The sequence below is a fragment of the Bos javanicus genome, chromosome 12, assembly GCF_032452875.1.
Source record: "Bos javanicus breed banteng chromosome 12, ARS-OSU_banteng_1.0, whole genome shotgun sequence".
NCBI lineage: Eukaryota > Metazoa > Chordata > Mammalia > Artiodactyla > Bovidae > Bos > Bos javanicus.
Window position 1 is genome coordinate 72079956 of NC_083879.1, and position 23222 is coordinate 72103177.

Below are 23222 nucleotides of genomic sequence, written 5' to 3' on the forward strand. Positions count from 1 at the left end.
AGATTACTTTGGGTGGTTTGTTTGTCTGTTTATTTACTATAGGTCTTTGTTGAGAACTTTTATCTTTTTATCTCTTTTTAAATTGGTTGAGGTCCATGCAACTGTAGTCAGCTGACCTTCTGAACATTCCAGGTAGTGTCCTGTACATGGATGGAGAGAACCAAATGTACTATTAAGCTTTGTGTTCAGCTTAGGGTTTAGGTCTAACTTTAGGGCTACTTAGATCTCTTGGTTGTAGGTGTCTGGGGTACTGGGCAGAGAAAGAGTCTCTGTATCAAAGAATGGTGTCCTCACTGCTGTGTGGGTACCAGATGAGCAGCTGTTGGGGTGCATGGCATGAATTCACCTTCCCTAACTATTCCATAGTAATAACCCCGAATCACAGTCTTTGATAATGGAACAATGAGAGTAATACTTTAGATTTAAAAGCACTGGCTCTTAGAACCCATTGCCTTGTTTTTGTGGTTGCAACTGCAACTACATTGGATGTAGAAAGTGAAATTATACAATGAAAATTGGAACCATAAGAACAAAAATCTGAATAATGACATGTGAAAGTGAAAGTCACTCAGTTGTGTCTGACTCTTTGTGACCCCATGAACTGTTGCCTGCCAGGCTTATCTGTCCATGGAGTTTTCCAGGCAAGAATACTGGATTGGGTTGTCATTTGCTTCTCCAGGGGATCTTACTGACCCGGGGATTGACCTGGGTCTCCTGCATTGCAGGATGATTCTTTACGAACTGAGCCACCAGGAATGACCTTGAATAATGACATGACCCTCACCTATATAGTACTATAAAGTGTATCGCAATATAGTTGGAAATAATAGCATAAATGACAGAAATCGTAAGGACCTACGAGAATCAGAAGAGACTAGGAAGAGTTGGCAATAATACACAGGAAAACTGTACAGAAACGATCTTAATGATCCGGATGACCATGATGGTGTGGTCACTCACCTAGAGCCAGACTTCTTGGAGTGTGAAGTCAAGTGGGCCTTTGGAAGCATTGCTATGAACAAAGCTAGTGGAGGTGATGGAATTCCAGCTGAGTTATTTCAAATCCTAAAAGGTGATGTTGTTGAAGTGCTGCACTCAATATATCAGCAAATTTGGAAAACTCAGCAGTGGCCACAGGACTGGAAAAGGTCAGTTTTCATTCCAATCCCCTGGATGAGCAATGCCAAAGAATGTTCAGGCTACCATAAAATTGCACTTATTTCTCATGCTAGTAAGGTTATGCTCAAAATCATTCAAGCAAGGCTTCAACGGTACATGAACTAGAAACTTTGAGATGTACAGGCTAGGTTTATAAAAGGCAAAGGAACCAGAGAACAAACTGCCAATATTTGATGGATCATACAGAAAGCAAGAGAATTCCAGGAAAACATCTGCTTCATTGGCTACACAAAAGCCTTTGATTGTGTGGATCAGTACAAACTGTTGAAAATTCTGAAAGAGATAGGAATGCCATACCACTTTACCTGTTTCCTGAGAAACCTGTATTCAGGTGAAAAGCAACAGTCAGTACCAGACATGGAACAATGGACTGGTTCAAAATTGGAAAGAAGTATGACAAGGCTGTATATCGTTACCCTACTTATTTAACTTATATGCAGAATACATTATGTGTAATACCAGGCTGGATGACTCACAAGCTGGAATCACAATTGCCAGGAGAAATATCAATAACCCTAAATATACAGATGATTCCATTCTAATGGCAGAAAGTGAAGAGACTGAGAGTCTATAGTAATAAAATATCCCACTAATAGAAAGAAGAATTGGTGCTTTTTAATTGTGGTGCTACAGAAGACTCTTCAGAGTCCTTTGGACTGCAAGGAGATCAAAGCAGTCAATCCTAAAGGAAATCAGTCCTGAATATTCATTGGAAGAACTGATGCTTAAGCTGAAGCTCCAATACTTTGGCTGCCTGACACAAAGAGCCAACTTTTTAGAAACCCTGATGCTGGGAAAGACTAAGGGCAGGAGGATAAGGGGATGTCAGAGGATGAAATGGTTGGATGGCATCACCAACTTGATGGACATGAGTTTGAGCAAGCCCCGGGGGGTTGTGAAGGACGGGGAAGCCTGGTGTGCTGCAATTCATGGCATTGCAAAGAGTCAGATACAACTTAGTGACTGAAAAACAACAATATTTTTAATACTTCCTAAATTCATAATATTTTTAAAATTTACTTTCTCATTTGGCTCCACTGGGTCTTAGTTGGGACATGCAGGATCTTCAGTATCAGTTGTGACAGGCAGGACGTTAGTTTCAGCATGTGAGCTCTCAGTTGTGGAATGTGGAATCTAGTTCCCTGACCAGTGATCAAACCTAAGCCCCATGGTGGGAAGCTTGGATTCTTAGTTAGTGGACCACCAGGGAAGTCCTCATGGTGGGTTTTTTTTAATAATAACTGTATTATTTAATGTATTATTTAATGTATTTAATGTATTATTATTTAATAATAACTGTATTATTATCTCAGTAATGAGAAGTAATATTATGAGTAATAGTATAACTACATGCAAATGATTTAAATGTTATAAAGGAGTCTTTTCAGTATATATATATATATATATATAGAGAGAGAGAGAGAGAGAGAGAGAGTGCTAATTCACATTACTGTACACCTGAAACTAACACAGCTTTGTAAATCAACTATACTCCTGTAAAACTCATAAAAATAAAGGAATCTTCTTTGTAAAGTGACAGAAGGAACTGTGTGAGGGGTTGAGAAGGAGACTGACTTTATTCCTCTTCTTCCTCACTTAGGTTTGAATCCTGGGCAGGTTGGCCTGGTCCTGTCTCTCACCCTCACACTCACGAGGATGTTCCAGTGGTGCGTCAGGCAAAGTGCCGAAGTGGAGAATATGGTGATGACTATCTTTCCATTCTTAGCATTTTCAAGTCTCCTTGCTGTTAAATGGCATAAAAGCAATTCTTATGTAGAACAGTAAAACTATTATTTTTACATCGTACTTAACAAAGTTTTTTAACATTCTTCTTCATCTGCTTAAAGTTAATGTAAAATTTAAAAAATATATATCTTTTCTCAGTCTTAGGTATGCTATGTCAGAAGGTTTTATATTCATCACAAGCTGTCCTCAAATACAATGAATGTCTCTATAGGAGGGAGGTTCTGAAATCCTGGAGAGAAGCTAATTTCTTAGAAGCTTGTTTATCTTTGTTTCTTAATAGGTTATTCCTCATATTTTGTAAAATAAAGAATTCAGTTTTTTGAGGTTTATTTAATTAATATGCTCCCTTCTTCTGCCCCTCCCCCATTTTATCATTTATTCTTGTGTGTGTTGAACACCTGAATTTTCTGGTGCCCCTTCTTTCTGGTAGGATAAACTCCCTCTCAGAAAATGCTCTCAAAGATATGGAGTTACAGTTGTTTAGGAGGCCTTGGTCAATATGTAAATTATGGACTTCTGAATATTTGCAGCTTCTCCTAAAGGGAGAAAAACAATAAAAATGTAATCTTTCCACTTCTCTCTTCTAATAGAATATAAAATGATTAATAATTAAATGGAGGTTTGATGACCATCCAGTTCTGTTATCTATAACACATGGCCCTTCTATAGCCACACATTACTGATTGGTGTCCATAAATATTCTATTCTTTGACAAAATGCTCTTGTTTTTCATTCAGGTGTGAAAAGTAGATCAGTAAAATCTTACCATTCATTTATCTAATTCTTTTGGTGTTAATGTAAAGTTGAAGGAAGTGGCTGTAAGTAAAAGTATTGAAGATGACAAACAAATTTGCAAATCATCCAAGGCCTCATGAAACTCCTGTTTCTGTCCTTTGTGGATGCTAAGACCTAGGATATTCTGAACCATATAAAATCAGATATAAAGATAAAAAAAGCAAAATGTCTCATTTACAGTCTCTGAACATCCATAAACAAGACTCTGATATTAACTCATGTGATGTCATATGTGTTTCAGATGATTTCAGTAGAAAGGGGGATTAAATATACAGACCTTGAGAAAGAAGCACCCTGGGAACTTGAGTTTCATCCACCGCCATCCTGGCCCCATGGAGGAGAGATTGACTTTTATCATATTAACTTCAGGTACAGCTTGGATGGGCCTCTGGTATTGAAGAAACTGAGAGCACCCACTGACCCAAGAGAAAAGGTTAGTTTAAGCCATTTGCCTCTAAAATCCAGCTAAAGTTTTAGTACCACATCTGCTCTTGGTTTCCTTTTCAGTGTGTTGGGGGTGGGGGCAGGGCTCTTTGTACCTCATGGATGCAGATTTAATCAGTGATATGTAGGTGAATCTTTCTTGGAAACTGACCGTGGAATGGGATACAAGCATTTCTTATCCCCTGCACTGTGAGCTCCCTCATGGTGGCTGGTGGGCCCTGGGCTCCTGGGCTCAATTTTAACCTGACCCAGGACACTGGGTGTGTTAAAATATATGTGACACCTGATTATTCATACAAAGTCTGGGAAGTCAGTCCTAGCTCCCTGTCCCTAATTCTCCAGTATCTCCTTTCCATCGTTTCTTCTTTGTATTTCTAAAATCTTCTCTTCCTCCCACGGTGCCCTCTGTTTGGAACCTGCTCCTGTCACTTGGTCTTTTCTGTAGACTTGTCCTCCTATACATCCATGCTGAGCTGCCATCCCCCTGCCCTCCCCCAACAGACTGAATCTTTCTTTAGCACAGATCTGATCCTTACTGAGCTGGGAATGCTGCTGCTGGAACCAGAGCACAGCCCCAAGTCCACTCCAGCAGGGGCCAGGGGGTGAGCTCGTTGTTACTAGAGTAGAGCCCAGAATCATGACTCAGTCAGGGGTGAGGAACCAGGGCCTGTGATGGAGGCAGGACCTAGAGATTTGCTCAAAGTCTAAAGCAAATTGAACAGAGCAAGGAAGATCCACATGGGAGATGGCAGAGAGACTTGTGACCTGAACCAGCCAGTGTCCATGTCTGCTGTGATGTTCCTTTATACTCAACTTGAGGTTCTTGGCCTGGAACAGGGCAGAGTCTTGAAGAAAAGAATAAACCAGAGCAGACAAGTTGATAGGAAGCTCTTCCCCACCTCCCGCTGCTGCCAGAATGTCTCCTGACTTACACACACTGCTACACTCAGGTTGCTTGTTGGTTCTCCCAAAGCACCACATCCCCCCAGCTTCCAGTGTGCAGTCTGCCCTCTGCCTCAGAGACCTTCCCCTCTGTCATCTGGATGGTGAAAGTCTCCTCATTTTCTGAGGCGACTCTAATGCATCTTTGAGACTCTCAGTTCTTCCTTAGCGTCTTATATACTCTTTGAAGGTAGCATTCACAGGACAACTAGGTTCAAAGCAACCAAAAGTTGGAAGGAACTAATCCTTACAATGAAATATCCAATGTTTAAAAGGAGGAAAATGCTGACCTATGGCTAAACCTTGACAACATCTTGCTAAATGTCAGACACAAAAGGAACAAATACTCTGATTCTGCTTTTGTGAGGTGATGAAATTCTATGAATTTGACACAGAGTGGTCAAATTCAGGAAGACAGGAAGTAGGATGGTGGTCTCCAGGGACTTGGGGAGTGGCAATGGGTAGTTGTTTGTTTAATGGTTATAGAATTTCAGTTTTATGATGAAAAAAAAATTCTTGAGCTTGGTTGCACACCATGTGACTGTAGTGAACATTAAACCACCCACTTAGAAACAGCTAAGTAGTTAAATTTTATGTTGTGTGAAGTTTATCATAATTAAAATGTAAGATAGCATCTGTGCCGTGCTTTGTAATTTGAGGTCTGTATCTCACAGTAACTTGAGGCTTCTTAAAATCAAGGAGCATCTTATTTTCATCTTTGTTGCCTAGAAAGTGGCATTCTGCAGGGCTTAGAGAGGGTGCTGAGGAACTGCTGTCTGCAAGGGTGAGTAACACACAGGTGTGAGCAGCCAGTAACCAGAACATACACACAAGACAAGTACATGAACAACTGAAAGAACTGCTCTTTAACTCTTTACACCACAATCCCCTAGTGGACTATACCTGTAATTTAAAGAATGATACTCTTGTAACATGAAAATATATATTCAACTTATTGCCAAAAGGATACCCAGGGAGCAGCTTCAGTTAGTTGCGGCACTAAAGGTGACTCATAATTATTTCCAGTTCCATCGTAGTTCAGGAAGAAGCTGAGGACTGTTTTGTTGGGAAAACATTAATCACAGCTCTTGATACAATCCTGTCCCTGAGAGCACTGTAGGTGATGTTAGCTTACTCTCAGACAATGTGTCTGTCAGATTTCCTGTTGTAAATGTGACTGTTAATTTGCACTTGTCTTAATTTTCCCCAAAGCCATAAAATAGGAATTATTTAAGAAACTCTGCAGTATAACTTATGAACATAATAGATTCTATTCTTCCTTCTTAAAAACTGCAAATCATAGGATTATTGAGAATCCAAAATGTTTCAGGGCAAATTGAGTTTGGAAACTGAATTAATAACTGTGGTAGCTTGGCTTTTGATCTCTGACTTGGTCTATTCCCAGTATCACAGATCAGTTCAGTCATTCAGTTGTGTCCAAATCTTTGTGACCCCATGGACTGCAGCACCAGGCCTCCCTGTCCATTACCAACTCCCAGAGCTTGCTCATACTCATGTCCTTCAAGTTGATGATGGCATCCAACCATTTCATCCTCTGTCGTCCCCTTCTGGCTTAATGTTAGCTTCATTTCTATGTTTGGAAATGATATCCATACAGTGTGTTCAGGAAGTGATTCTATTCCACCTGTGAACATCCCAGGTTCCCTCTTCTGCTAACCTGTACCACCCCGTCACTCTGGGTCACCCCTTTGGTGTTGAGTTTGATTGAAAGAGGCTGCTGCAGGGGATGTGGGAGTGAGCCCGCCCAGCAGAAATGGGGCTTTATTCTCTTTCCATTGTTTCCTCTGCTGTCCTGATTCCTGAAAGTTAGAGTCAATAGGAGAATATAGTAGGTACTACATAGAATTCTAATTCATGGAAAAAATAACAAGTAAAAATAAAGACCCCAAATGAGGTAAATAGCACCTTAATCTTCCCGGTTAGATTCTGAACACTGGTTGCAATTTTCATTTAGATGGTTTTGTGGTTGATTTAATGATTTTAGAGTTCTGGGACATTTTAAAACATTTTTCCAAATCTCCAGATAGAATGGCTTTGGTTATTTTTTCTTGCTCAGAGTTCTTACTTCTATAATACACTTTTAGAGATGCTTACTAGACCTTGCTGTAATGTGCAAAAATATTAGTTTCCTACATTTTCTCCTTTTTTACATAGTATCTCCTCAGCAACCCCTCTCCTCACTCCCAGATTATCCCAGTTCCCTTGTTGGCTTTCTAATTCCTTGTGACTCAGACTGTGGTGTCAGGGCCAGCAGCTCCTATATCTCCTGGAGCTTTCTAGAAATGCAGAGTCTCAGGCCCATCCAGACCTTTTCACTTATTTGAACAAGACCTTCTGGTAAATTCCTTTCTCTCTCCCATAGGCATTTCTGATGAATGATAACCTGTGATTTCTATTAAGCATCCTTTGACAGGTTAAAATTGAACTCAAGAGTTACCCAAGTCCCTGATATGACTGAGCATGAAGCTCTAGAAAGTTCTGTGCCACTTCCCCTATAGATTTACTTATTTTCATATTCTGCAAATTGCACTTATACTTTATAATTCAACTCTGTGTGATTCCACTGCATTTTTTTGCATCCTCTCAGTGGAGTCTGTCTTCATCACGGGCAGTTTTCATCCTGCTGTCTGTCCTTCCCCACACCAGCCTTCTTCAGGGGCTGGAGGGATTTCCCACAGGCTCAGCCCTGTCTGGACCTGGAGTCAGAGACAGCCCTGTACAACAGTGTATGTGTGGCTCTTTCACCACCTGATGGGATCAAAAATGAGTCTTGCTCCCCAAGCAGGGCAGGAGGTCTGTTTGGTTTGTCTCCTGGAGAACCATTGCCCCACTTAGCTGCAGGTTTCTCTTCCAGCCCGCCTGGGGTGCTGGTTCTTCCTGCTGAGACCCAGCCCACCTGACCTCACGTACTCTCTCTCCTCAGTGATGTCATCCCTCTTGTCCCACTCACCATGTTATATGTACCCATGTCCACATCATGCTTCAACTCTCTGGCCAAAGGATCTCTATGGTAGGCCTGTTCCTTTAACTGCAGGTACACCTCTCCCCACTTTCTCTGTTCTAGCTATACAGAGACATGATAAGATACCAGACCATCCAGGTTTAAGGAGTTCATCAGCAGAATGGAAAAGAGGCCGACAGATGTGGGTTTGAGTCTCATCCTATGACTTAATGGACTCTGAAATTTCAGGCAGACTAATTAAGCCTCAGTCTTCTTTTGGAAAAATGGAATTGATAGCACCTAACCTGTAGGGTTGTTGTATGACTTAAACAAGATAAGACATGTAAAGCACCCAGCACAGGGGTCAGAGTAAATGCTTGACCAGTGATGGTTGTAGTTTTTATACTGTATAAAATGACTATAAACACTTACATGGTGAAAGTTGTTGTCTGTCCTACAAGAATAAGGTGTTGGGCATTTGAAGTTGTATTTATGGCTGTAGGATCCATCTGCCATATTTCTCTTTGTCCAACTTATCATATGTCTAAATAATATGGTGATAGATTTTCCATAAATTTCTCTGGCCTGATTAAAAATCTCAGCTTCCTGCAGAAGCTTCTTTGTCTCAGGGCTCCACAGGGAATACAAATAAGAAAAAGTAAAATCTAGTACAGATCCTGCTGTCAACATATACAGGCCAGTTGAAGAAACAAGAAAATGGCTATATTAGTTTTGTAAGCTAGAAGGTGGTCAGAATTTTTATAGAAGTTTAGGAAAAGGTAATACAACATCTGTTAGTATTGGGATAAGCATACATAGGGTACAGGGAGAGCATTTCTGAAGTATCAGTCATGTGAGACAGACTTAATGATGTGTGGTCAGGACTTCAGCAGGTGGAAATGCATGTGAAAGGCCTTCTGGGAGTTGGTCTCACCTTCCAAGGCACTATGCCCTGATCCAGTGAGTGAAGAACCAGGCACCTGCAGGGCATTCAGGGAAAAGAACTACCAGGTGTGTAACACACATTTTTACATTTGACCCTCACAACTACCTAGTGATGCCAAGGAAGCTGACTCATGTACATGAAGGATGGAGAGGTCGGTGGGGACAGTTTTGTAGAAGAGATGTCCTGGGGTGGAGTGACACAGAGCCAACCTTCGGGGGTTTAATCTGAGAAGTGAGAGCACATGGACACTAGTGGGCAGGTGTGAGGGTCAGGGAGCCAGGAGCTATTGTGTTTCCAGTAAGATGTTCTGGGAAATTGACTCCACTTTTCAGAATCAAACTGATGTCAGTTAAAACAAAGCTATAACACCCAGGTTTGTGAATGTGCAGGGAAACAGGTGGAAGTTGAAAACAGTATCATTTTTCTGGAGGACTAGGTTGGCAATACTTAACAGCTTTCTTTTAAAATGTACATACCTTATTCTCAGCAATTCCACATCTAAGAATTTATCTGAAGAAAATAATTCAGATTGTTTGCAAAGATTTAGCTTCAAGGATATTTGACACAGAGTTATTTATGATAGCAAAATATTGGAGATTGGCTAAATATCTACCAGTAGGAGTTTGTTAAATAAATGACCACATATACTGTAATACTATGTAGCCATTTAAAATAAATATTTTTTGGAGAGATGTCTATTTAGTTCTTTGGCCCATTTTTTGATTGGGTCATTTATTTTTCTGGAATTGAGCTATAGGAGTTGCTTGTATATTTTTGAGATTAGTTGTTTGTCAGTTGCTTCATTTGCTATTATTTTCTCCCATTCTGAAGGCTGTCTTTTCACCTTGCTTATAGTTTCCTTTGTTGTGCAGAAGCTTTTAAGTTTAATTAGGTCCCATTTGTTTATTTTTGCTTTTATTTCCAATATTCTAGGAGGTGGGTCATAGAGAATCCTGCTCTGATGTATGTCAGAGAGTGTTTTGCCTATGTTCTCCTCTAGGAGTTTTATAGTTTCTGGTCTTAGGTTTAGATCTTTAATCCATTTTGAGTTTATTTTTGTGTATGGTGTTAGAAAGTGCTCTAGTTTCATTCTTTTACAAGTGGTTGACCAGTTTTCCCAGCACCACTTGTTAAAGAGATTATCTTTAATCCATTGAGGGAGGAGGGTTCAGGATGGGGAACACATGTATACCTGTGGCAGATTCATTTCTATATTTGGCAAAACCAATACAATTGTAAAGTTTAAAAATAAAATAAAACTTAAAAAAATAATAAAAAATAAAATAAATATTTTTATGAAATTCTAAATGAAGATACATTATAACAGTATGTTCATACTAATCCTATTTTGTTTAAATATGTGAATTTGTATCTTTAAGAATACATAACACAAGTCTGGAAAATAAAAACATCAACATCTTAAGATTGGTTTTATCTTAAGACTTTTTTTACCCTATAGACTTCTAGGGTATATCTTGTCTTTATTTACTTTTCAAATTCATTTGCACTGATTATGATTAAGAAAAGAGTTTGTTTTATTTTGTTTTTTAAAAGATAATGCATCCTGACACTCAGGTGCTGCATGTGGGCCTTAAAATGAGGGTTTGAGCCATGAAACATTGCAAGAGTAGAGTTTTCAGGGCTTGGCAGCATGCCGGACTCAGGGAAAGCTGGAAGGAAGGTGGACAGTTGTACCAGTGAGTCTGGGAAAGTAGAGTGGATAAGTCAGAGGAAGTGGCTGTTTTGTGTGGGGCATTATATGTTGATCATTTCGAGTTTGGTGTGTGAAGAAAGACCCAGGAACAAGTGTCTAACAAGTTGGTGTGGTCGTCAGAGATGAACCCTGTCCTGGTTCCCTGCACATTCACAAACCTGGGATTTATAGCTTCATTTTATTGGACATCAGTTTAATTTTTAAAAAATGGAATCATTTTCCCATGACATCTTGCTGAAGACACAACAGCTCCTGACTCCCTGTCTTACACTTCCCATTCTGATCCAAGTGGTAGTAAAAACAGAAAGGAACTGTTACAAAGCAGCTAAAATAAGATGTTTTCCAAGTGTCTTTGGTGTTAGGAATGTAAACTTACTGATACTGGTGACACTTTCCGTGTGGAATTGGTAAAACACTTGGTGACCCAGATAAGACATTCAGACTATGTTAATAGGTTTAATGATTTAACTGTAGAAATAGCCAGAGCCAGGTTTTCCTTTTTTTTTTTTTTTTGCCTTTGTTGGAGGGGATGTGTGGCCACACAGCATGTGGAATCTTAGTTCCCTACTAGGGACTGAACCCATGTTCCCTGCAGTGGAAGCTCAGAATCTTAACCACTGGACTGCCTGTGAAGTCCCTTGTTTCTTATTATTCTCCTCACTGGAGTTTGGAGCTCACAGTCCTGTGGTCATGAACAGCCCTCAATGCCCCTACATATCTCACCCATTTATCCAAAGTCTACAAATGTTCCCATTTGCACAGATGGATCAGTTTCAGTAGAGCTGATAACGTGGGAACATACACACATTCTCATTGATACAGTTGTCACCTGTGTCTTAATGTGTGTTGATTTACGTATGAGAACACCCAGACAGACAGACACATATTTTTATTGTGCTTCACAGATAATGCTGCTTTTTTTTTTTTTTAAGCAAACTGAACACTTATGACAACTCAGTGTTGAACAAGTACATTGGCACCATTTTCCCTACAGTATTTGCTAACTTCATGTCTCTGTCACCGTTTGGTAATTCTCACAATATTTCAAGCCATTTTATTATTATTATATTTGTTTTTCTGATCTGTGATCAGTGTTTTTTACTGTTACTACCCAATAAAGGCTTAGATGATGGTTAGCATCCTTTTAGCAGTCAGTATTTGAAAATTAAAGTATAAATATTGTTTTTCATACATAATGCTATTGTGCAGTAAGTAAACTACAACATAGTATAAACATAATTTTTTACAAAATAATATTTTTTATTTGTTTTTGGCTGGGCTAGGTCTTTGTTGCTGCTCTAGTTTTTTCTCTAGTTAGAATGAATGAGGGGTCACTAGTTGCAGTGAGCAGCTCTCTAGTTGCTGTGCACAGGCTTCTCACTGCGGTGGCTTCTCTTGCTGTGGCTTCCGGGTCTAGGGCGTGTGGGCTTCAGTAGTTGTGGTGCACCTTCTTAGTTGCTCTGTAGCATGTGGGGTCTTCCCGGATTAGGGATTGAACCCATGTCTCCTGCACTGATGCATATTCGTCATTCAGTCTTGTCCAACTCCATTGTGACCCCATGGATTATAGCCTGCCAGGCTCTTCTGTCCATGAAATTCTCCAGGCAAGAACCCACTGGAGTGGGTTGCTATTTCATTTTCTGGGAGATCTTCCATACTCAGGGATCAAACCTGAGTCTCCTGCATTGACAGGTGTGTTCTTTACAACTGAGCCACCAGAAAAACCCCAATCTTACCATTGGTGCACTGAATTTCTCTCTGCTTTTGTTTTAATGACTAGACTGACACTTGACATGTATCTTTCCAAGGTGCAATTGCAAGTATTAGTTTGTTTATAAAATTTTGAACTTTTTGAACTTTTGAACTGCTCCAGTGGAAGGTCCCATATAAGTAGCAAATGTTGTGTTGATGTTGACTTTATTATGTGCATTTTGTCTACTGTCCTCTGTCTTATAAGACACTGAGATCTGCATTTTATAATTTTAAGATATTTCCTTTCAAGATATAATTAAGATATTTAATATTAGGAAGTTTTTTAGTTTTTCTACTAAAGAATAATTCTTCTTAAATAATAGGCCCTTGAAAAAGTGAATACTTGCTTATGTATAATACTGCTGACTTTACTTGTTGATATCTCCATAAAATTAGTCACATAATTCTCCAGGCTGTAGGAATAAAGCTAATTTAAAGGCTGACTTCTTATGGACCACTTAGGAGATCGCTGGCCTTTCACTGCCAGTAGATTGTCATTTTTAACTCTTCTTGGGACTAGGGGGCTCTCAACCAGGGGGCAGTTGTCAGTGTCTGAAATTTTTGGTTGCCACAGTTTATTTAGGGGGTGCTACTGGTATCTAGTGGGTCGAGTTCAAGGCTACTGCTAAACATCCTACAATACACAGGACAAGCCCTCTTCCCCCAAGAATGCATTATCTGGCCCATAATGTCAACAGTGCGTGACTGAGAAACTTATAGACTACTCTTTATATAGAACTTTTAAAATTCATCATCAATAACCAGCATTTCTCCCAGGTTTGTTGCATTTTGTTAATTTTTACTCTCTCCTGGACCTCTTTACAGCTTGGCATTGTAGGAAGAACAGGGGCTGGAAAAAGTTCCCTCATCGCTGCACTTTTTAGATTGTCAGAACCTGAAGGTGGTATTTGGATAGATGAGATCTGGACAACCAATATTGGACTTCATGATTTAAGGAAGAAAATGTCAGTTGCACCTCAGGTATGCACTCACATGTTCTTTTCATAAGCCACCTAAGTTTACTTATTTTTTATTTTTATTTTTTTCAAATTAAATGAAAGGGTTAATCCATTTTACCCCTAGTAGAGCATATTTTTAGCAGCAGGTATTTTCAACAGATACTTTCATCATATAGTAGGTTTTGTTTCTTTGTTTATTCATTAGTTTTGTGTGCATGTGATTTAATAATTTACTGAGATGGATTTCTGGTCTCAGACTTCCTCAGGTTCCACAATTTTATCCACTCATAACCACATAATTCTGAGAACAAAAGGATAAATTGTTTGTTTAGTGCTGGAGAGGTTCCTATAGGGAAATGCAAATTTTAAGTGTCTTCCAGATAGACCTTTGCTGTAGGAAATGAAGACATGTTTTCAAAGTTGATTATGTCCCTGGAGGGTGTTCTGTGAAACTGTGGGGCTTTGAGAATTGCAAAGTGTATGGATACTATGGGAGACTTTGACAAATCAGCCATTAATAAATAATTTTCTCCAGGCAGTCAGTACAGAATAGTGAGGAAGAGAAAGGGACTTGGAATTCCATGTCTGTGCTCCTCAGTTTTCTCTGTCTTACAAGGAAGCTAACAATACCAACCCTTTGAGCTGTTCTGAGGGCAAAATAGGTCAGTGCCTGGTATAGAGTGCTTCACACTGAGACCCAATGTATGGCTGCTGTGATGGCGGAGCATTGAATTGACCATCTCTCCCTCAGCTCTGATTCTGTTTTCCTTTCTTCTGCTTCTTAAAGAAATATGCCTTTCAGAGAGTGTGTTGGAAATTGAATTATATGCACAGAGAAGCTCCTGTCTTTCCTAGTGGTTTATCCACTCAACATACTTTAGTGACTATTTACTGAGCAATTACCATCCTCCAGGTATATATAATGTTGTTGTTCAGTTGCCCAGTTGTGTGTGACTCTTCGCGACCCCATGGACCTCACCATCTCCCAGAGTTTGCCCAAGTTCATGTCCATTTCATATGGTGATGCCATTCAGCCATCTCACCCTCTGTTGCCCTCTTCTGCTTTCACTCTTTCCCAGCATCAGGGTCTTTTCCAATGAGTCAGCTGTTTGCATCAGGTGACCAAAGTATTGGAGGTCAGCTTCAGCATCAGTCCTTCCAATGAGTATTCAGGGGTGATTCTTCTAAGATTGACTGGTTTGATCTCCTTGCAGTCCATAGGACTCTCAAGCGTCTTCTCCAACACCAAAGTTCAAAAGCATCAATTCTTTGGTGCTCTGCTTTCTTTATGGTACAGCTCTGACAACCATACATGACCACTGGAAAGACCATAACTTTGACTAGACAGACCTTTGTCTGCAAAGTGATGCCTTTGCTTTTTAACACACCGTCCAGATTTGCCATAGCTTTCTTGCCAAGAAGCAGTCATTCTCTAATTTCATGGCTGTAGTCACCATCCACAGTGATTTTAGAGTCCAATAAGAGGAAATCTGTCACTGCCTCCACCTTTTCCCTTTCTATAGGCCATGAAGTGATGGGGCTGGAAGTCATGATCTTAGTTTTATTAATATTTAGTTTTAAGCTGGCCTTTTCACTCTTCTCCTTCACCCTCATCAAGAGGTTCTTTAGTTACTCTTCTCTTTCTGCCATTAGAGTGGTATCACCCAAATATCTGAAGTTGTTGATGTTTCTCCTGTCAGTCTTGATTCCAGCTGAAACGCATCCATCCTGGCATTTCTCATGACATTCTCAGCATATGAGTTAAATAAACAGGGTGACAATAAACAGCCTTGTTGTACTCCTTTCTCAATCCTAAACCAGTCATTTGTTCCATGCAGTGTTCTAACTGTTGCTTCTCGACCTGCATACAGGTTTCTTAAGAGACAAGTAAGATGGCCTGGTATTCCCATCTCTTTAAGAGTTTTCCACAATTTGTTATGATCACACAGTCAAAGGTTTTAGTATAGTCAATAAACAGAGGTAGATGTTTTTCTGGAATTCCTTTGCAATCCAGCGAATGTTGGCAATTTGATCTCTGGTTCCTCTGCTTTTTCTAAACCCAACTTGGACATCTGGAAGTTCTTTGTTCATGTAACACTGCAGCCCAGCATGAAGAATTTTGAGTATAACCTTATTAGCATGGAAGATGAGTGCAATTGTCTAGTAGTTTGAATACTCTTTAGTACTGCCCTTCTTGGGAATTGGGATGAGAATTGACTTTTTCCAGTCCTGTGGCCACTGCTGAGTTTTCCAAATTTGCTGACATACTGAGTGAAGCACTTTGATAGCATGATCTTTTATTATTTTAATAGTTCTCCTGGAATTCCATCACCTCCACTAGTTTTGTGCATGCCAAGTTGCTTCAGTCATGTCTGACTCTCTGCAGATCCTATGGACTGTAGCCCACCAGGCTATGGTCCATGGGATTCTCCAGGCAAAAATTCTGGAGTGGGTTGCCATGCCCTCCTCCAGGTGATCTTCCCAACCCAGGGATCAAACCCATGTCCCTTATGTCTCCTGCATTGTCAGGTGGATTCTTTACCACTAGCGCCACCCGGGAAGCCCAGCTTTGTTCATAGTGATGCCTTCTAAGGCCCACTTGACTTCACACTCCAGAATGTCTGGCTCTGGGAGAGTGACCACAGAATGGTGATTATCCGTGTTATTAAGGTCCTTTCTGTACAGTTCTTCTGTGTATTCTTTTCATCTCTTCTTGATCTCTTCTGCTTCAGTTAGGCCTTCACCATTTCTGTCCTTGATTGTGTCCAGGTATATAGCCAAGGGCAATGGAGGCCAGGTGTCCTGATCTTCCATCCTGCCCTCTGTTTTGACAGATTTGCTGCTTTGTTTTAATTGTGAGGTTTTGTTTTTGTACTCCATGATCATGTGCTTATCAAACAAAGCTCAGAAAAACACCCTCTCGAGGTGGGAAACAGAGAAGAGATGAGACACAAAGAGCCAGGGGAATGTGCTTCCTGGATTGTGAGTGTAATGTGCCCTGAAATGCCTGTTTATTAGGAAGCATTTCGGCATGGCACCCAAAGGGAGGGAGAACATGGGCTTGCGCCTTATGACTGAGTACATGTAAAGTCCTTTCATTTCCTTTGATGCAAAGCTTTATAAACATGCCCTGCCTTATTTTTAAAGCTTCTTAATAAGAAAAAGTTGTATGCCTGTGTACATAAAATAACTCTATAAATAAAGAAATAATGTTAGAAGATCCTTGGCTCTGCCAATAATGTTTGGAAGCACATCTGAGCAAAGACTAAACATACCTTTGCATCAACATGGTTTGGTTCTGTTCTGCTCTGTTGATTTCCACCCTTCCTTTGAGCATGTTCAATGTACGCACTCCAGAGAACATCCTTACAAAATAGTGCCAAGCTTTGTATACATGTAGACTCCTCTCTATATATCTTTGTCTCCAAGGTACAATATTGGTTGATAAAAGAGGGAGTATCTGTAGAGAACTTGCAATGTGCAAAGGTTTCCAGGAAATCATTCCAGAGACAGCCAGGGATAGAATGTTTGTGTAGACCGAGTGTCAACGTGACCCAACAATTTTATTCCTGCTCTGCCTCAAAAGACTTTGGGGCCTTGATGACATCACTCAGCTTCCAGACTTCAGTGTCCTCATCTTTAAACCAGGTCTGGGAATCATTGCTACACAGATTTGTTGTGAAGATGTATCTGGGCTTCCCAAGTGGTGCTAGTGGTACAGGACCTGCCTGCCAATGCAGGAGACAGAAGACATTCAGGTTCAATCCCTGGGTCAGGAAGATCTGCTGGAGGAGGGCACGGCAACTCACTCCAGTATTCTTGACTGGAAAATCCCTTGGACAGAGGAACCTGGTGGGCCACAGTCCATGGGGTCGCAAAGAGTCTGACGCGACTGAAGCGACTTAGCACACACAACTGGGTGAGATAAGGTTTGTGCCCATGTCTGGTTCTTGGGAATGCTCAGTCATCAGGAACTGTTATTATTCTTAATGATTAGGGTACTGGCCTTTGAATATTATTTCTGCTTGAGTAAAAAGAGTAATACTTTCTGGAATGACTTTACTCTTTAATTTTTCTTATGTGTTCATGGTGCTTGGTGATTTTCTTTATATTTACTGTTTATAGTATAAAGTAAATTGTTTATATACATATAAATAGTAGAGCAAAGAAACAAAAATTTAAAAAAACACAATAGGAATTTGGGGGAAGAAATGTATCTAACGTTGTATCTAATGTTTCCATCAAAAGCAAGAAGAGAGAATAACACTTTTTTGTACTTTGATTTCATGTTACTCTCCCAGCAACTTCTTTCCTGACCACGACCTTGTACACTTACTTACCAGTCTGCCACCAAGACCTCTGGCCTTTTTTCTCAGCCCTCCCCACACTCTTGGCTATTTTCTTCCTCTCCTTGAGGATCTCCTGGAGGATACAGAAATCTGTCTCTCATTTCTGCTCCTCTGTGCTTATTACAGCCCCTGACAAGTTACACGAGTACTGATAAGAATTCCTAATATTTTTGAAATCATTAACATATTTTAACCCCTTATCCTACCATTTTCTGCTTAATCCTCACAATTCTGTTGTTATCTTTACCTGACAGATTTAAAAACTGAGGCCCAGGGGGATTGTTCCACTTATCAAGTAAGGGGCAGAGCCAGGAGTCAGATATTGTGTGTGTCTGATTATTTTTTCACAGTGTTTCAATTGTATAGCAAAGTAGTAGTGTATATTTTTTAAGCACAGATTTTTAAATTATCCTTCTCCTCCACTCTCCTCTTTGGTAACAATTAGTTTGTTTTCTATATTTTTAATCTGTTTCTGTGTTGTAAGTAAGTTAATTTCTATCATTTTTTTTAAGATTCCACATATAAGTGATCTCATATGATATTTGTCTTTCTCTGCCTGACTTATTTCACTTAGTCTCATAATCTCTAGGTTCATCCATGTTGCTGCAAATGGCAATATTCATTCTTTTTATGACTCAATAATATTCCTCTATGTGTGTGTGTGTGTGTGTGTGTATACATCATATCTTTATCCATTCATCTGTCCATGGACATATCTAGGCTACTGTAAGTAGAACAGTTGTGAAAACTGGGATGCATGTATCTTTTCGAATTAGGGTTTTTATGTTTTCTAGATATTTGCTGAGGAGGGGAATTTATGGATTACCCAGTAACTCTTTTTCAGTTTCTTAAGGAATTTCCATATTGTTTTCCATAACAGCTGCGCCGTTTTACATTTCTACCAACAGTGTAGGAGGGTCCCCTTTCCTCCGCACCCTCTCCAGCATTTATTATTTGTAGACATTAAACGATGGTCATTCTAACCAGTGTGAGGTGATACTTCATTGTAGTTTTGATCTACAGTTCTCTAATAATTAGTGACTATAAAGAAAACTGAGCACAGAAGAATTGATGCTTTTGAACTGTGATGTTCAGGAATACTCTTAAGAGTCCCTTGGACTGCAAGGAGATCAAACCAGTCAATCCTAAAGGAAATCAGTCCTGAATATTCATTGGAAGGACTGACGCTGAAGTTGAAGTTCCAATACTTTGGCTTCCTGATGCGAATAACTAACTCCTTAGAAAAGACCCTGATGTTGGGAAAAATTGAAGGCGGGAGGAGAAGGAGACATCAAAGGATGAGATGGTTGGATGGCATCACCAACTTGATGGACATGAGTTTGAGCAAGCTCTGGGAGTTGGTGATGGATAAGGAAGCCTGGCGTGCTGCAGTTCATGGGGTCGCAAAGAGTCAGACATGACTGAGCGACTGAACTGAATAATTTGTGATGATGAGTATCTTTTCATGGGTCTATTGACCATCTGTATGTCTTTGGAGAAATGTCTATTTAAGTCTTCTTTGCATTTTTTGATTAGGTTGTTTGTTTCTTTGATATTGAGCTGTATAAGCCATTGTTTATACAGATATTGACTATATTTATATAGACTAGAAACAAAGTATCAGAAAGAGAAATTAAGGAAACAATCCCATTGACATCATATCAAAGGGAAAACCAAAAAAAACTCGGAATAAACCTACCTAAGGAGGTAAAAGGCCTGTATACAAAACCTGTAAGACACTGATGAAAGTAATTCAAGATGATACAAACGATTAAAAGATAAACTGTATTCTTGGATTGAAAGATTCAATACTGTTAAAAATAACCATACTACCCAAGACAATTTACAGAGTCAATGCAGTCTCTATCAAATTGCTAGTGGCATTTTTCACAAAACTGGAACAAAAAAATTTTTTTTTAATTTATATGGAAACAGAAAAGACTGCAAATAGCCAAAACAATCTTGAGAAAGAAGAACATAGCTGGAGGAATCACAGTCCCTGATTTCAGACTATACTACAGAGACACAGTAATGAAGAAGTATGTTACTGTCACAAAAACCAGACATACAGATTAATGGAACAGGATAAAAAACCCAGATATAAGCCCATGCACTTACGGTCAGTTAATCTAAGACAAAAGAGGTAATAATATGTAATAAAGAAAAGATAGTCTCTTCAATAAATAGTGTGGGGAAATCTGCATGACTGCATGTAAAAGAAATAATTAGAACATTCTCTAATACCATATAAAAAAATAAAGTAAAAATGAATAAATGAGCAAAGACCTGTAAGACAAGATCGTAGAGGAACACATAGGCAGAATACTCTTTGACATAAATCACAGCACTATTTTTTTGGATCTGACCCCTAAAGTAATGGAAACAAAAGCAAAAATAAACAAATGTGACCTGGTTAAACTTAAAAGTATAGCACGAAGGAAGCCATTTAAAACAAACAAACAAACAAACAAAAAGACAACCTATGGAAAAAAAGAAAATATTTGTAAATGACATGATCAGCAATGTATTAATTTCCAAAACATACTAATAGGGTTCAAAGTAAGTTTAAAGAGATTCCCAACTCCAAAGGCTGAGAAGCAAATTACTCTGCTTGTGTAAGACTTCAGGTGGCTGTTGACTGTGGTCCTTGATAGAACTGCTTCATATCATGATTTCATGTGCATGCAGACACACACACAGAAACAAAAAGGTCACAAAACAACATTACTATTGCTCTGTGCTCTGATATTTTCTGTGATGCCAGTTCTATTCTACTTCATATAAAAGACAAAATGATGATCACAATGCACAAAATTAATTTCATCATCCACCAACTACATCTGAAGTTTGACAGTCACTGTCCCTGCCTGTCTCCCTGTTGGGCTGGGCTCCTGGTCCATGTTAGCATCATATCAGGAACTTCATTGTGTTTCAGATTGTCACAGCAGCCTTGCAAGGCTAACCCTAGATTCTAGTAATGGAACTGTCTTGTAAAGATAAATAATTCACCCTGAGTCTAATAACTAATGAGAAATTGAATCAGAACTTAGAACTGTCTGACTCCAAATTTATTTTTTGTTTTCAATAAATGTTAGTTAAACTGAATGATGTTCTCATGAGATATTTTCCCCAAAACATAACAAAAGTTTAGTAAAGTCAGAAGATATGACTCCTCCTGTTTTGAGTCTCCTTTGGAGAATATCAGTTTTGAAATGGGTTTTTTCATTTATGTGTTATGGGCTAATAAGTGTCAGGAGAAGATACTCAAAATCTTACTTCTCCCCAGCCAAGAGACCTTTGTCTTTAGAGTGTCTTGTTGGCTCAGAGATGGAGAAAAGTCTGTTGGTTTGGTTACTTGAAGTTAACTTGTCTGTGTGCAGAAAACGTACACCTCTCTTCCCCTCAAATGAGTAGCAAGCAATGATGCTTGTGTGTCACACCCTGATTTAGGCAGCCTAGGAAGCTGAGAGCAGACTCTGCAGAAGGGGGAGCCCAGTGCTGTTTCTTTGAGTTGCCCCACTCAGGTGAGCCAGGCCTACATCATGGTCCCTGAATCCCTGTTACCTGTGATCCTGGGAACAGCAGCAAGCTTCTGGGATCATCTCTCTCTCCCAGGCTTATCCCCATCACTGTTGGTCCTGCCATGAACAGGTCAGAACTGGGGGAGATGTGATGGCAGCAAGGACCTGAGTAGGAACCAGAGACAGGGGAGTGGGGACATGAAACATCAGTCCTCGGGAGAACTTTAAAAGATGAATACTGTGTTCTTAAGAAGTACTCCTCAATCTGTATTCAAAGTTTCAGGAAAAAGCAAAACAAAGCTTTTCCTAAATAATTTCCTTAAACACAACAGGTAATTGAAGTGTATGCATCCTTTGTGCTCAAGATCTGAAATAGTTAAGTATATTCCACAGGAAGAACACCAGTTGAGATTACATTCAGGGAGTACCTGCTTACTTAAAAGGATCTGGTTAATGGAGGGAAGATTGGAGAAGAGAAGGGTGAGGAATATTGGGGACCAGCCTCTCCTCATCTCGCTGGTTGTTTGTGCAAACTTCATAGATACAGCTAAAGGATGAGAAATCACCTGCACAGGGGAATCTTGAAAATTACAAAGAGTAAAAAGTTTTTATAAAAATATGAGGTACAATGATGGTTATTCTCCTGACAAGGAACTCTTACTATTGCTTAGGTGGTTGTTAATCTTTGTTCCTAAATTCAAGAGTTTTAAGGGAAACTTTAAATTTGAGTCTCTGGATTTTTCAGTTCAATTCAATAATCATCTTGAAATGTTGTATGTCCAGTGATTTTTCACTGCTTTGTAGGCTTATCAGTCACTTAATCAACTTTGTGCAAATGAAGCTCCCTACATAGTATATTTTTAATTTTGGATTTTCCTTAGGGATATATCTCTTTTGGTGGCACACTGTCTTGTGCCTTCTGCATTCATGTCTTGATCACTAGACATAAAACTGAGACAATAGGGTAATAAGGTATGGGAGGCTCTCTGAGTGTCATTCTTCATCATGACTAAGGAAAAGAAATATTTGTCTTCTTCATCTTTCTTCTCAGGCTTTTATGAAGTTAGGAGGAAAGTCCAGCCCCAAGGCCAGGCATGATTTGAGGCTGGTAATTCCGAGCAGTTCCGGGCACTTGTGGAAGAGTCAGGTCTCCTCTGGTTCCCACACGGTGCCTCCCTTTGCTCTGCCCCCTTCACCAAAAGGAACCTGTTGGGCTCTTCTCTGCTGCCCATATGCTTATGACCTGGCTTACTAGAGCCTTCCAGAAGAAAATGTAAATTGTCTACATGAGCTTACGTACAAGATTCTCTCTTGAAACTCAGGAGGTGTGTTTCCAGTGTAATTTACTTGTGGCTCCTCCTGATGATGAATAGGAAATGCTATTTAAACAATTTTATTATGGCTCACATCACAGTGGGTTTGAGGTCCTTCTGGCCTTGAAGTGAGTAACGAGGTTCTGTGAGGCAGGTCATCCTGATGCACAGGTGGGAGAACGTGGGGACCAGCTGATACAGAATCAGAGGTGATCTCTCCATGGACAGAGGTGCCTCAGGCCCCAGGAGCTGACATTCTCTTTGAACATGCGGGGATGTTCCATTCATACCTGGGGAGAGATTCCAGATCCTAGAAGACAGTCTGACCAATGGAGAAAATAGCCTAGTTTATTCTTCATTGCCAATGTATAAATATTGAACAGTTTTGCTTTGAAGCACAAGCCTCAACTAATCAGGCAGTTGATGTTTCCCAATCACACCAGGATTGACAGTTAATTTATATAGATCTTGATGTAAACTTTTTCATGTGATTATAATGTAAGTTTGTGTGTGTGTTTAAACAGATATTTATTACCAGAACTGCAACTTTTTTTAAAAAATCAAATTTTCCTTTCTTTTCTTCAGTTTTTTTTTTTTTCT

The 23222-nt window shown here is 39.6% G+C and overlaps 1 protein-coding gene across 2 annotated transcripts in view; it reads left to right on the forward strand.

The window, feature by feature from the left end:
• Positions 1 to 23222, forward strand: part of LOC133258050 (ATP-binding cassette sub-family C member 4-like) — a 334436-nt gene that overhangs the window by 115370 nt on the left and 195844 nt on the right. The window contains exons 24-26 of one of the 2 annotated variants that reach the window (XM_061434386.1): positions 2780 to 2880; positions 3962 to 4153; positions 13306 to 13461. The exons of the other annotated variant lie outside the window; for it this stretch is intronic. Coding sequence (XP_061290370.1) covers positions 2780 to 2880; positions 3962 to 4153; positions 13306 to 13461 — 449 coding nt within the window. The remainder of the gene's footprint in view (positions 1 to 2779; positions 2881 to 3961; positions 4154 to 13305; positions 13462 to 23222) is intronic. 2 annotated transcript variants of the gene reach the window in all.